Genomic DNA, 15,463 nt, shown 5'->3' with positions numbered 1-15,463 from the left:
AAGGTTTCCAATAACATTCTGATTATCCAGTCTAATATCTAGTTCCTTTTTATGTATTTTAATCATTCAGCAGGATTCTACAGTTAACCATTTTCTTTTTTTTTTTTTTTAATTGGGGAAGGGGAACAGGACTTTACTGGGGAACAGTATACTTCCAGGACTTTTTTCCAAGTCAAGTTGTTGTCCTTTCAGTCTTAGTTGTGGAGGGCGCTGCTCAGCTCCAGGTCCAGGTGCCATTTCTAGCTGCAGGGGGCACAGCCCACCATCCCTTGCAGGAGTCGAACGAGCAACCTTGTGGTTGAGAGGATGCACTCCAACCAACTGAGCCATCCGGGAGCTTAGCGGCAGCTCAGCTCAAGGTGCCGTGTTCAATTTTAGTTGCAGGGGGTGCTGCCCACCATCCCTTGTGGGAGTTGAGGAATCGAACTGGCAACCTTGTGGTTGAGAGGATGTGCTCCAACCAACTGAGCCATCCGGGAGCTCAGCAGCAGCTCAGCTCAAGGTGCTGTGTTCAATCTTAGTTGCAGGGGGCGCTGCACACCATCCCTTGCGGGACTCAAGGAATCGAACTGGCAACCTTGTGGTTGAGAGCCCACTGGCCCATGTGGGAATCGAACCGGCAGCCTTCGGAGTTAGGAGCATGGAGCTCTAACCGCCTGAGCCACCGGGCCAGCCCCCCATTTTCTCTTCTTGAAACAGTTTATTCTCAGGACCTTCTGGACACCACATGTTTCTAATCTTACTTCTATGGCGTTGGTTGCTCATTCTCAGTATCTTTTGTTGGCATTCGAAGATTCAGATATAGGTGCTGATGTTCTCTACACAGTAGCCTGAGTGATCTATCTTCTTTAAATGTATGTTTGATCACATCATTTTTCTGCTTAAAGTTTCCAATAGCTTCAATGGTGGAAAGAGCAGGCCCTTCAACAATGGTGCTGAAACAACTGGATATCTCCATGCAAAAGAATAAAGTTGGACCCCTACTTCATACCATATACAAATATTGATTCAAAACAGATCTAAGACCTAAATGTAAGAGCTAAAACTATAAAACTCTTGAAAGAAAACATAGGGGGACATCTTCATGATCCTGGATTTGGTAACTGTTTCTTAGAGGTCATCAAAAGCACAAGCAACAACAGAAAAAATAGATAAGCTGAACTTCAAAATTAGAGTTGTACTTCAATGGACACTATCAAGAAAGTGAAAAGAAAACTCACAAAATGGGATATTTGCAAATCACATATCTGATAAGGAACTTATTATATGCAGAATATATAAAGAACTCTTACAACTCTACAATAAAAGACAAATGAACCAATTTAAAAATGGGCAAAGGATCTGACATTTCTCCCAAGAAGATGCAAAAATGGCTTATAAGCACAAGAGTAGATGCTAAATATCAACAGTCATTAGGGAATTGCAAATTGAAACTACAAAATACCACTTCATACCCACAAAAAGTTGGCCATAATCAAAGAAGCAAACAATAACACCTGTTAGTGAGGATGTAGAGTAATTGGAACTCTCATACACTGTCAGTGGGAATGTAAAATGATGCAGACACTTTGGAAAACAGTCTGGCAGTTCCCCAAAATGTTAAGTATACAGATAGTGCATGATCCAGCAATTCCACTCCTAAGTATATAATCAAGAGAAATTAATACATATGCCCACATAAAAACTTAATACAGGAATGTTATAACATTATTCATAATAGCCCAGAAGTAAAAACAACCTAAATGTCTACCAACTGATGAATGGACAAATAAATGTGTTACAGCTATACAATGGAATATTATTCAGCCATAAAAAGGAATGAAGTACTAATATACACTATAACATGGGTGAACCTTGATAATATCAAGTGAAAGAAACCAGACACGAAGACCACATAATCTATAATCTATGATTCCATTTATATGAAATGTCCAGAATAGGAAAACCTAGGGACAGAAAGTAGATGTGTGGTCACCCTGACTAAGAGGTTTGGGCGAGATGGGGGTTGGCTGCTAAAGAATATGCAGATCAGGGGGATCACTTCATTAAGTTACATAAATGTCTAATCACTATGCTGTCCACCTGAAACTAATATAATATTGAATGCCAAATGCAATTGAAAATTAAAAAATAAATAAATGAAAATTAAAAGAATATGGCATTTCGTTTGGGGAATACAAAAATGTTCTAAAATTATGTTTGTGGTGAATATACCTCATAAATATACTAAAAAACTATTTAACTGTATACTTTATTGTTTTGGGCACTTTAAATGGGTCAATTACATGGTATGTGAATTATGTTTCAATAAAGCCATTACAAAAACAAATAAATGAAAAACATGACTAGGCTTAAAAAAACAAAATGTCTAATGGCAATTCATTATAACCAGAACCAATTCCAGTATCTCTACCCTGAGGCTTACAAAGCGTTTGGTTCCAGGATTTGACTTTTCTCCAGCCCCCCACATTTTGAGGAACTCCTTTCCCTGATTAGCGCCAGTAAATGTTCTTCATGTTCTCAAATTCACAAGCTGTTCCCACGTGAGAGCTGCTGCACTAGCTGTTCACACAGCCGGCACATGATTGGCTGCCCTTCTCATCTTCCCATTTTAACCATCATTGTCAGTGAAGCCCTCTCTGACCACCCAATTTAAACAGTCATCAGGTAGCTCTCCATTCCATCTCCTTCCTTTACTTCTCTGCGTAACGCGTATTACAGATTTCTTTACTGTTTGTTCCCACGCCCTCTAAAAGTTCCAGCAAAGATTTGTCTGTCTTCATCACTGCAGCACCCTCAGTATCTACATGGTAAATAAGCACTCAAAGGTTTGCTAATGAGTCAGTATTTCAGAATCTTACCTTGCAGGTTCGTTACTAAACTTTAAAATCAAGGCACTCCAATTCAGTTATGTGAACCTTAAAAACACACATATTTTTAAAGTGATTCTTATGTGCCTAAAATATGAGGAGCTAGGAATATAACAGAACTACCAATATATCGATATGCCTTACATTCAATCTTGGGATGCAATTAAGATGTTCACACATCTGCCATTTATCCATCAATTCAAACACATACTGAGAGTCTGCTGTGTGCTGGGCATTATATAAGAACACACAGAACACAGGTTTGGAATCAGATCCAGGTTGATCCTCAGGTTCCCATTCTTTCAGCTGGGTGACCTTGAAGATATTTAACCTCCCTAGATCGTTTTTTTTTGTTGTTGTTTTTTATGCCATTCACAATCAGGAGAGATAACTAAAGTAAAATTCTATAATTTCTTTGTTATAGATAACCCCAAAGCAATCTGTACTATAAAAATATGCAAAGATATAGTTATTATGTGACTAAAAATTTGTGTTCTCAAGATATTCTAAGTTAAAACCATCTCTGCAGATGTGTTATAATGTTCAGAGCTCTCTCAAGTTAATGTCTGTGCTTAAGCTGTACTCAAAGCTGCTTCACAGGAAAACCCTGGTTTTGCCTGCAGCCTATTTTTTTATAAAGCTAAAATAAAATGGTTTTTAATTTAGCCAAGTTAAAGACCTAACTGGACTTTTCAACCTTTTAGAGACTCACCACTTTCACTTGCTTATCTCATCTCAAGGTATAATCACCTGCTCTTAAAATAACGAAAAATCCCATTTATTCACTCTACACATATTTATTGTGCAAATACTCTATGTCAGACACTATTCTAGGCACTGGAGCAAAGACGATAAACAGAACAAAAATTCCTCCATTAATGGAGTTTACATTCTATTGGGGGGAATCAACTGACTCGCTGGAATTATACATCTTGTGGAATTACCCATCTTTAGAAAGTGAAAAATGCCAAGTAGACAAAAAGTAGACTGGGGGCTGATGTTGGGGGTGATGCAAGTGAAATTTTAAATGGGGTGGCAAGGGAAGGCCTCAGTGAGAAGACACAGGGAATAAGGAAGTGAACCGTATACATATCTGGGGGCAACAAGTGCAAAGGGCCTGAGGTGTGGCTGAGGAATAGTAAGGAGGTCAATGTGGCTGGAAGGGAGTAAGTGGAGGTAGACTAGTATGAGATCAAAGGTGGGGGATGGGAGTGAACGAAGACTGCAGGATCTTACAGGCCTCTGCAAGGACTTCAGCTTTTCCTGAGATAGGTCTATTGGAGCATTTGCAAAAAGACACAAACTGGGTTTAAAAAGAATCATTCTGTTTACTGTGTTGAAAATAGGTGAGTGTGCAGAAGCAGAGTCTGGAGATAATGCAATATCTACCCAAAAAACTGCCAAAAGAAACGCCATTTAAGGAAAACCATCTAAGACATGCTATCAAGTCTTCTAGGTTGTATCCTTAAATCAGTTAAACCAGTAGGAGGCTAAACACACACACACAGACACACACACACAATTTGTATTTGTTTATTTACATTCTTAGACCACAGTCTTTATCTTCATTACCTTTAACATGTCAACTCATTAAGAATTATCACACAAAATAGTTTTGTGAAAACGTATCTATATGTGTTATAATCTATTTTCCCCCTTTCCTTACAGTATTTCTATAAAGAATAATATAATTTATTGTGGGTAATCCTCCCTCCCTGCCCCTTTCATTGCATTGGCCGCCAAGAATTTACTATATAGGCAAATTTTACAAATTAAGCACAGTAAATGAACTGTCTTTTAGAGATAGTATATTTACATCTACCATTTTTCTCAATTCCAAACCTATTTAGTTACAAAGTGCCTTAAATCAGGTATAATTATAAATGTTTTCATGAAAAATACAATTAAAAATTTGTCTCATCACAGCAGAATCAGTTGAGTTCTTTTCTGAACTGGTAATAAGTATAAATTCACTAATAATTCTATCCTCTCAGAGAGGGGATGACATTTCCTACCTAAAAACCAGGCTGGAAATGTACTTATCCAAGATAAGGCATGTACAGGAGGACCTAGATGCTAAAGTGCTACGGGCTGGGAGAGAGAGAAAACTTTTATTTCAATTTTTGTCATAAGGAACAATTTAGGGAGAAGATCTAACACTGCACTCCATTATGAATACCACCCCCAACACTAACTAGTGATTTATATGCTTCCTTCTTCTCCATTCATTCACCTTACACCAGGGGCGTCCAAACTTTTTTTAACGGTTTTCACCAAGGGCCATATGTGGTAAAATACACAAACAGCCGGGCCACTCACTCAAGGTGAAGTACGTATTGCCTCACCTGGTTTATTTAAGTAAGCTAAATATATTTTTGGAATTTGCTGCGGGCCAATTAAAAATGGACTGCAGGCCGCACTTGGCCCGCGGGCCGCAGTTGGGACACCCCTGCCTTACACAATTAGCAAGTTACATGAGGTGTGATAAAAAAAATACAGTGAATGTTTAAAACTAAAAAATTATTGCAGTAAAAGACATAAAGATATATTGCTATCAATCCTCCTCAAATATTCCCCCTTGCTTCTAACACACTTATCCCATCGTTCTTGCCATTTTCTGAAGCAGTTCTGGAAGTCCTTTTTCGTGAGTGTCTTTAATTGCGCTGCCGTGGTTACCTCGATGCCCTGAATCGATTCAAAATGTTTTCCTTTCATGGTCATTTTCACTTTGGGGAAGAGGCAGAAGTCACACAGTGTCAGATCTGGTGACTAAGGTGGATGAGGACACACTGGAATGTTTTTGACAGAAATTGCCATGTATACCAGAAGCGATATGTGACACGGAGCATTGTCATAATGGAAGATGATTTATGACACACTTTAAAACACACCTCTCAACCGTAGCTCACACCCAACTGACTGCACCGAACAAGTCAAAACTTGTCACACACTGTTACTAAGGTTCCAGGCATCGCTTCCCGTATTGAAGATCCCTGCCTTTCCGCTGGATGGTACTCGGCAGCAGCATTCACCGTGTTTTGTGATCACACCTCATACACACTTCAGTGTCAAATCTATGAATAAGTTCTCCACCAAGAAAGAACACACTGCAAGAGCAACTACTTAGCTAAATCTAAATCAACAATACCTAGAGAGGTTTATGTTATAATGCTGGTTAGTTACAAAATACCAATAAAGAAGATACTGAAATATTAATGTCCCCCCCATCCCAAAAGAAAAGTAATCACTATTTAGGTTCAAAGTAAGTTTCTATTTTGATCCATCGCATACCGCTTTCATCTGTTCTTTGATTTTTGTCCCCTCCATCTTCCAAAATCCCTTGTATGCAAATATCTTCCCTCTTTTTATATGCTCTCCTTGCTAAGTTTTTTCTGTTTTTAAGCTTTCCATATCCCATTTTCATTTATACATTTCATACATTTACACTTTTCAACAGGACAGTATCCACCCCACAAAATGATCTGGCTCCTCCACTCCTGAATCTCAAATTATTCTCCTCCTGGGTCCCGCCCAGGTCCTCATTATACCAGCTCCCACCAAGTTTAAGGCAATCAACTATTTACTTCAAACTAGAACAGAGCCCTTGGCTCACTAGTTCTGGGCTAACTGGCGACCCTTTGCCCAGGGCTAAAAATAGCCACAGCTGCTTACTCATGGGTCAAATTATTTTTAGGTTTGCATTCACACACATACACCCAGGACAGCAGATTGATTCCAATAAGCAAAACAGATGTTAAATACCTGAAGAACAATTAAACATTGCATATGTTCACAATATCTTTTTATGGCACCACAATACAGGTTTTGAAAGCCTGTTTATAAAACTATTCACTCGATTTTCCTCTCAAAATATTTTTCCTTTTAATCCTATGTGTAATAATCAGGTTTCTGAAGTTATAAACCAATGACACTAGAATTTGCCTTACATAAAATGATAGATACAGAGCTAAGAGAACGTTCTGAAGTCCTATTTTTTCCCTTTGACATATTACAGAAGGAGTGCTATGTTCCTAGGAACTAAAATAGCTTATTTCCTTAATTGTTCGTCCCCCACTCAGGGTCAGGGAAGCTGTGTACTCTAGCTGCTATTACAATGGCTATTTTTAGTCTAGGCACTGACAGCACAGACACAACATCAATCTGCTCTGCGACGTAAGTCAGAGACCCCACATTTCCTAACTTTGTGTTTCTGGTAACGTAATGAAGTCATTCCTTACTTTATAAATTAGGATGTCAAATTTCTCACACTTGAGTTTTATTTTAACAAGATCTGGATTTCCTCATAGATAGACATATAATTTCTCTAAACCCAAAATACCATCAGTTTAAATTATACTTTATCTTCACCCAAAAAAAAAAAAAAAAAAAAAGTCAGAAGTCAAAAGCCTGACACCTGTCCTGCTGTGCTTACAGTCCTGTGGGGACAGGAATAAGCAAGTATATAAATATATTATCCCAAGTTGTGATAAATGCTAACAAGGTAAACAGGGTGGCGTGATAAAGAATGGGGCAAAGGGAAGGAAGTAATCTAGACAGAACCATCAGGGAGGTCCTCTCCTTAGAGGTGATGCTTAAGGTGAGTGAGAGGTGGAGTATGAACAGAAATTAACCCAAGTCATTCAGTCAACAAATATTTATAGAGCATCTATATTTGCTAGGCTCTGTTCTACGTGGTGGTTGTATAATAACAATTCAGACAAATGGCTCTGACTCCACCCTCAAAAAGCTTACATTCTAGAGGGGGGACAATAATGAATAATTTTACAAATACGGTAAGTTAGGTACTAAAACAATACTATGACAAAGATGAAGTAGGATCAATGCGACAATGACTGGAGAGGACTGGGCTGCTTTAGCTGGTCGTCACACAAGGCCTCTCTCAGGAGTAACACCGACCTGAGATCTGAACAGAGAGGGCAGCAAGGTAAAGATCTGATGAAAAGCATTCCAAGCAGAAGGAACAGTTGACATACAAAGGCCCTAAGATGGGGACATGCTTGGCATGCTCAAGGGAGGGAAAAATGGCCGTAGTGGCTGTAGCAAAGCTGGTGAGAGTGAGGTCAGAAGGGGCAGCAGCCAGCACCTAGACTTTTCAAAGGAAGACGGCAAAAGGGGAATCAGGACCTGCTAGGATATTAAGAGCCTACAGCAATGATTCAAAGAAGAGGTAATGGTGGCTTTGACTGGGGGTGGGGGTAGCAATGGAGATGGCCAATTTATATGGATGCTAGACACATTTTGGAGATAAACTGGGCTTGTGAAATTAACTTGGATGTTGGGGTTAAGGGAATGGGAAGAATTGAAGATGACTCCCACGTACCTGACACCTTAAGAAGAAGGTAAATAGTTAGTTCTTCTACCATGGCACACTACCAATCGGCGCTGATGGTGCTGACAGTGGCAAGCATTTCTGACCCCTACCCACCCTTAAAAACAAAAACAAAAGACTGACTTGAAGTAACACACTATGGCTGTTTTCCTGGGCAGGACCTGCTACTCTATGAAAAATGCAGATAGCAAAAGATACTATGGTGAAACATTCTAAAGATCTGGGATTTAAAAAGCCACAGACACTTCTCTATCAGCCAAAGAAGCTAATTTTAGGCCTACACACATGTGCCTTGGCCAGAGTGAGACCCGTCTCCACCCTTATGCAACGGATGGACTAAAAGACTCCTGGAAAGAAAGCCAGAAGAGAAGATCATTCAAGTAAAGAAAAATAAGACAAAGCACTGACTGAAGAAAGTTTCCAAAACTAAAATTCATCACAGAACAGGAAATTTTTATGCTGAAACAAGAATCTGAATATATTCATTTAAACCAGAGATAAAAATCACTGTGCTTTTTAGCAGTAAATGGAAGCAAAGCATTTAAATTGAGGACAGTTTAGAATTTCAGTGTATCGTTAAGTTATGAGTAATGGGTTTTTCATGCTAAAAACCTTCTTGAATTACCGCAGTATTCTCCAGATCTCTTAACCTGGAGCTATATCTGTCCCTGGAATGTTAACATGTCAACTCAAGGCAAGAAACAAAATCAGTTGGCATAAAACTACTAATCACAAATTTTAACTAACCACTCATTTCTAATCCTTGTAGAAAAATGGCTATTTCAAATTAAACCAAGTCAACTGTATACAAGAAAACCTAGACTAAATCAAATTTTCCTTCTGAAGTGTTTTACCCGAGAAAAGTTCTATTAAAATGTCTACAAGTTAAACAACTCTAAATAGAAATGTTACCATTTCTGTGCTATACTTTAGTTGGGTATAATAGAAATCTTTTCTAGATTAATCTTGAAGGTCACACCAGAGAACTTACTGTCCCAGAAGAGCGTCTTCTCAGGAAGGCTCTCTTTTAAAAAACAAATGTTAGTTGTTACTGCTTACTTCTAAAAGCTACAGAGACTACAACGATAAGAGGAGGGAAAATGTTTAAAGCCACAAGGTCAAGAAACAAGAAAAAGTTTATGGAAGACAATGCAGAAGGAGGAATAAGACAAACTGAGTAGGGCAAAGGTTCTATGTATTATATAAATAAAGATGTATTTGGGAAAGTATTGTTTTGGGCACGTTTGTTTCTGTTACATACACATACTCACATATACATATATACTGAGTCACAGAGCCACAATGTAAAATTTACCTCTGTCAAAAAAGTGAAAATTATTGGCTTAAAGTGTGCACAAGGGGATGCAGTTGAGAAAAGAGCCAATCAGTGTGGCAGAGCTTGGGAGGGGCTTAGAACACAACCATTATGAACCATTATGTAGAGCCAGTCAAGGTTGGGATAAGGCAAAGGGCTAAAAATAAAAACAAATAAAAGGGGGGGAGGAGCTGGTTGAAATTCAGAATTAACTGACATCCTTTCTTCCCTTGAGATCAGTTTTAATTATAATGAAACAATATGAGACAGTTCGTTTGCTCAGTTAAAGTAAGGAAAAATCAATAATCATCAAGCAGTAGATTGTGCGTCCAAGAGAATCATCACATTTAGGAAATGCTTTAAAATGTCTAAATTTTGTATAAATTTGTATTACATTTTAAAGATGTCATAAAGATTATACTTCTAATTACATGGTCAGGTAATGAAGACGTTCTGGTTAAATAAATCCTACTTCTTCTAATCATTAGCTTCTTTTAAAGGGCATTATGAAACTGTCTTTTGAATTCTGAGACACTGTTCTCTCCTAATTCTCCTTCTAACTCTCTAACTACGGCTTTGCGATCTCCTTCACTAACTTCCTCCTCTGCTCATATCATAAAATAAAATGTTCTTATTCTTAGGGTTCTAACCTCATAATGGTAGATCCCGAAATAATAACAGCTATGATTTATTGAACATTAATTATGCATCAGACACTGCTCCAAGTGCTGTACATGTACCACTCATCCTCAAAACCATTCTATGATAGGTCCTATTACAGTAAAACCTACGATAACATGAATTCAAATTTAACACAACTGTTGACTGCCAATCGAGAAAGAAAACTGATAGCAGCTGGAACGAGCAGCAAAACCAACTGACAAACAGCACTATTTTTAGGAAGCAGTATAGCAATTAAGAACTACACTCAACCCTACATTCTGAGCAGGGGATGCATCTCAGCTCTGCCATTTACAGCTGTAAGACCTTGGTTAAACTATTGTATTTCAAAATGCCTCCATTTCATTATACGTAAAAATAGGAATAATCCAAGAGAAAAGAGAGCATGTACTTATACAAAGATTTGTAGCAGCTTTATGGTGAATAAACAAGTTGTGAAATATCAACAATGAAGTACTTAGCAGTAAAACACAATGAACTTATTGATATACATAAAATTATTGATCATTTTCAACATAATTTTGCTGAGTAAAAGAAGCCAGACATCCCTCCTCAGCAAAAGGAAAAAAAAAAAAAAGATGAAGAAAAAGAATACTACATGATTCCATAGAAAATGGAAACTAGTCCATAGTGACAGAAAGCAGAGGACTGGTTGCCTGGGGACCAGGGGCAGGCAGGAAGGAGAGATTACAAAAAGCTTTAGGAAATGTTTGTGGTGATGGCTATGTTTATTATCTTGATTGTGGTGATGATGGCTTCACAGGTTTATACATATGTGAAAACTTACCAATTTGTACACTTTTAAATATGTGCAGTTTATGGTATGTCAGTTATACTTCAATAAGGCTGAAAAAAGAGAGTAACATATCTCACAGGGTCATTATGAATATTTAATGAGTTAAAACATATATATAAAACACTTAATATTGACTGAAAAATACTGCTATTATAATTTTAAAGTCTATGATTCATACCTGAATACAAATTTAAAGGATTTTATTGTACTTCTATGGGGCAAGCCCTACAAAACCTAGTAAAAACAATGCCTATAAAAAGTTATAAACACGCTAAAGAAACTAAATCTTAGCTTAAGACTATCAAAGTACCAAAAGGGTTATATTAACTTTTTATATGGCGTGTTATGAGCAAAGTATTGGGCTAAAGGCTTTACAGAGATTTCATAAAATCCTTACAAAAATCTTTTGAGATAGGTATTACCTCCATTTTACATAGGAAGATATAAGAAGAGCCTTACAGGGGGTATGTAACTTGGCCAAGTTCATACAGTACGTGGAAAAAGTAAAAAAACTCGACCAGATGTCATGGACTCCGAAGTCCATGGCAGTCATTTCTTTACTTCACTGAAAGGAGGTCACCTGATCGCTGGCTTTAGAAAGGGAAGTCTCACAGAATCTAAACAGGTGACAAGTCAGGATTTCACTGACAAACCTTCAGACCTGGCACTCTACGCCATAAAGTGAGTAAATCAGCATCACTTACCATATCTGTAGCTTGATCTTCTTTCCTTGTAATTCAACTGTTTTGATCTTAAAGTCTATTCCTACAACAGAAAAAACAGGGAAAAAAGGTAAATTTTTTCTACAACTGAAAAAAAAGGTAAATTGTACCTATGGCTCTGAACTTGGTTATACTAAAATTAGTTGGAATAAAAACACACTTTGAAAATCTATGTATGTTTGGCTCTGGATATTCACTTAGTATGCAATTCTGAGCAAATGCATCTTAAACGTGAGTAATATAAGATCCAAGATGGTAAAAGAAGTAGCTATATAGAAAGAATGAGTTCTTATAATTAGGAAATAAAAATGTAAATGTTAAAACATCTAATGCAAAGGAATAAAAAGATGTTGCCTAGTAGGAAAAAATACAGAGCCTTCACTAGCTTGCAGAGAGAAAGAAAACTATCAGGGATAAAAAGGGTCATTTCATGACAGAGGGATAAATTAATTAACAAGGCATAAAAATACTAAATGTTTATGTATCTAATAACACAGAGCTTCAAAATACGTCACGCAAAAGTACTGCAGATCCTCCAGAATCTGTCTGCTCTTGAACCCAAATCTTCAGCCTGGCCCCATTATGATTCCCACACCCAATCAAAAGGGAAAAGGGGTCAGTTGCCTGGCATTATAAACCTCAGATTACGCTCACAGCCTCAGCCTATGTCTACACTTGCCTGGCATTTATAAACGTCAGATTATGACTGTGGACAAAAAAGGGGTTCTACGGAAAGTCACCTCACAGGGTGGCCGGATCCTAAATTCCTAACTGGGCAGATCATGGTGGGTTGTCATGGGCGAGGCATATAATTCTTCAGTGAAAGGTTTATATTTGTCTTAAGCAAGCCCTGTCCAGCTAGGTTAACACACCTCTGAAATGCTTTTCAGATCCTCCTTCTAAATAAAGCGTGACCATCCTCAAGAGAGCACATATTCTTAACTATCCTGTAATCCAATCCCCACCTTGCTTTCTCTCACCTTTATGTAATCTTCCTTAAATTCCCTCCTTAATCTCAAATGCATAAAAGAAACTACAAAATTGTTATTCTTCCAGACATTTGAGATCTTGCTTTGTTATAATTTTGGATCAAATTCTTACAAAAAATCTTTATATATTTGGATGTTTCTTATGTAAACAGTCTGTATTTTTGTTTTTCTAGGAATTACTGAGGAAAATCACCCTAAGATGGCCTGGTGATCAAAGGCCAAATCTGAACAAGACTAACTATTCCAGTTAAGCATACAATTTGTTAATTAGAATCTTAATGACAAACCTGACAACAAATGCTATTTCAGAAATCTTTTCTGAAGGTGAAATTAGGACATGGTCTGAAAGCTCTAAAATCTTTGGGATGGAAACTAGGTATAAATGGAAAACTAAGAATTTAGGCTGTTTTAAAGCCACCTACCTAATTGTTCAAGATACAAACGTCATCTTAAGACTCCTTGAGTTTCCCTCTCCGTCTCCTGTTATCTGTCCTCAAACTAATTAGCAGTTAATTGAGGCAGTTCTTCATTCTTTTCTGCACAAAAACTCTCCTGGTGTTTCTATCTCCTTGGACACTCTTCAAATCTTCATTACTGGCTTCTCCTCACTTCTCTGACCTTTTCTAAAAATTGAAGTGAATTTCTCCTTGCTATCTGCACTCATTCCCTTGGTGATTTCCCCAAATTTCATGGCTTTTTCATTTTAAGTTCCACATACCCACTGATAACTCTCAAATTTGTATCACAGCCCAGACCTCTCCCCTGAACTCCAAACTTAGATACCCAACTGCTTACTGACCATCTCACAGTATCATCTTTCACAAAGACTAACAAACGTCCTTCAAATAGTCCACAAAGCCCTCCCCCACTTTCACCCTGACTTCATTTGAGGCATCATCTTACTCTGACCTACCCAGCTATACTGGCTTTCTTGTGGTTCCACATACAGAACAGGCAGATTCCCGCCGTAAAGCCTTTGCATATTCTGTTCTCCCAACCTGGAATGCTCTTCTCCCTCCATCATGGCTCCCTCCCTTAGCTCCCCTATCCTAAGCTGCCTTTCCACATGCCCCCCCATTACATGCCCACTGTCTATTAATAATCCCTTATCCTTCTTCCTTATTTTTTATCTTTAATATTCTTCAAATATACTGTATATATTTACTTATTTCTATTGTTTATTATCTGTCTCCCTTTGCAAAATAGAAGATCCACAAGGGGAGGGATTTTCATCTGTTTAATCCAGTTAAATTCCCAGCACCTAGAGCTAGCTATGACTGACATATAAGCAAGCATTCAAAAAATACTTGAATAAACAGATAATGATGTTTTCTAGACAAAGTAAAAGGGTACCTGAGAAAAGACATACATACTTCACCCTCAGGGTGAAACTCATTACTCGACAAGCTCCACACTTGTCCACTTAGCTTCCAATCGGCTTATTAAAGCCTCAGGCCAAAACATGAAGGTCAAAGGTTCCAATGAGATACCAAAATAGGTAACCAAAAACAAACCAAAAAGGAAACAGAGGCAATGCAGGAAGGAAGAAAGGTAGTTCCCTTTCTGTTCTCAGAATAGGATGGGGAAAAAAGGGGGGAGAGGAAAGAAGGAAAATGAACCTGAACCAGAAAACTCCTGGAAATAATATATTCAACAGAAAGGATATAAAATAGAGATCTCCCAGGAAAAAACAACAAAAAGATATGACAAGTGTGAAGATAAAACCAGAAGGTCTGACATCTAACTAACAGAAGTTCAAGGAGGAACAGAGAAAATGATATAGAAAATAATAATTTAATAATTATGCAAGATAACTTAACAGAGCCAAAGGACTCTGTTTTAGACTAAAAGACCCACCACCAAATGCCTAGCATAATGAATAAAATACGATCTGTACTAAGTAATATCATTATGAAATTTCAGGAACCAGGAATGAAGATAGTATAATAAAAGCTTGCAGAGAAACAAACTAGGCCTTATTAAACAATTACAAATGACAACTCTGAACTTCTCAATATCAATACTAGAATCCCGAATGCAAAAACATAATGTGCTTAAAAAGTCTTTTCAACCTATATCCAAGCAAAATCAAACAAGTAAAATAAAGGCATTTCCAGACATGAAAGATCTCAAAAATATTTATCTCCCATGCATCTTTTATAAGACAGCTACTAGGAGAGATTGCTTTACCAAGAACAGGAAGAATGGAAATCCAGAAGAGGGAGGTAATGGGCATTTCAAATTGGCCTATAGGGCATTCAGTTCAGAAGAGAATAAGGAGAGAAAAGAATAGGACAGGGGCGGCCGGATGGCTCAGTTGCTTAGAGCGCGAGCTCTGAACAGGGTTGCCTGTTCGATTTCCACACGAGCCATTGAGCTACACCCTCCACAACTAGATTGAAGACAACGAGCTGCCGGTGAGGCTGGAGGGGCGGCTGGATGGCTCAGTTGGTCAGAGCAAGCTTTCAACACCAAGGTTGCTGGTTCAATTCCCACATGGGATGGTGGGCTGCGCCCCCTGCAACTAAAGATTGAAAACAGCGACTGGACTTGGAGCTGAGCTGCGCCCTCTATACCTAGATTGAAGGACAACGACTTGGAGCTGGTGGGCCCTGGAGAAACACACTGTTCCCCAATATTCCCCATTAAAAACAAAAAAAATAGGACAAATAAAATGAGAAGAAAGTTCCAAGAGGTATGCCTCCAAAGAGGCAGAGGAAAAGAAATGGTACTAATGGAA

At 38.1% G+C, this 15,463-nt stretch overlaps 1 protein-coding gene across 1 annotated transcript in view; it reads right to left on the bottom strand.

The window, feature by feature from the left end:
* RAB10 (RAB10, member RAS oncogene family) overlaps positions 1–15,463 on the bottom strand; it is a 69,203-nt gene that overhangs the window by 11,752 nt on the left and 41,988 nt on the right. The window contains exon 2 of the mRNA XM_019712713.2: positions 11,717–11,777. Coding sequence (XP_019568272.1) covers positions 11,717–11,777 — 61 coding nt within the window. The remainder of the gene's footprint in view (positions 1–11,716; positions 11,778–15,463) is intronic.

This window comes from Rhinolophus sinicus, linkage group LG05 (assembly GCF_036562045.2).
Source record: "Rhinolophus sinicus isolate RSC01 linkage group LG05, ASM3656204v1, whole genome shotgun sequence".
In the NCBI taxonomy this organism is placed as follows: domain Eukaryota; kingdom Metazoa; phylum Chordata; class Mammalia; order Chiroptera; family Rhinolophidae; genus Rhinolophus; species Rhinolophus sinicus.
The sequence above is the reverse complement of the archived record's forward strand: the minus strand, read 5'-3'. Positions and strand labels throughout refer to the sequence as shown.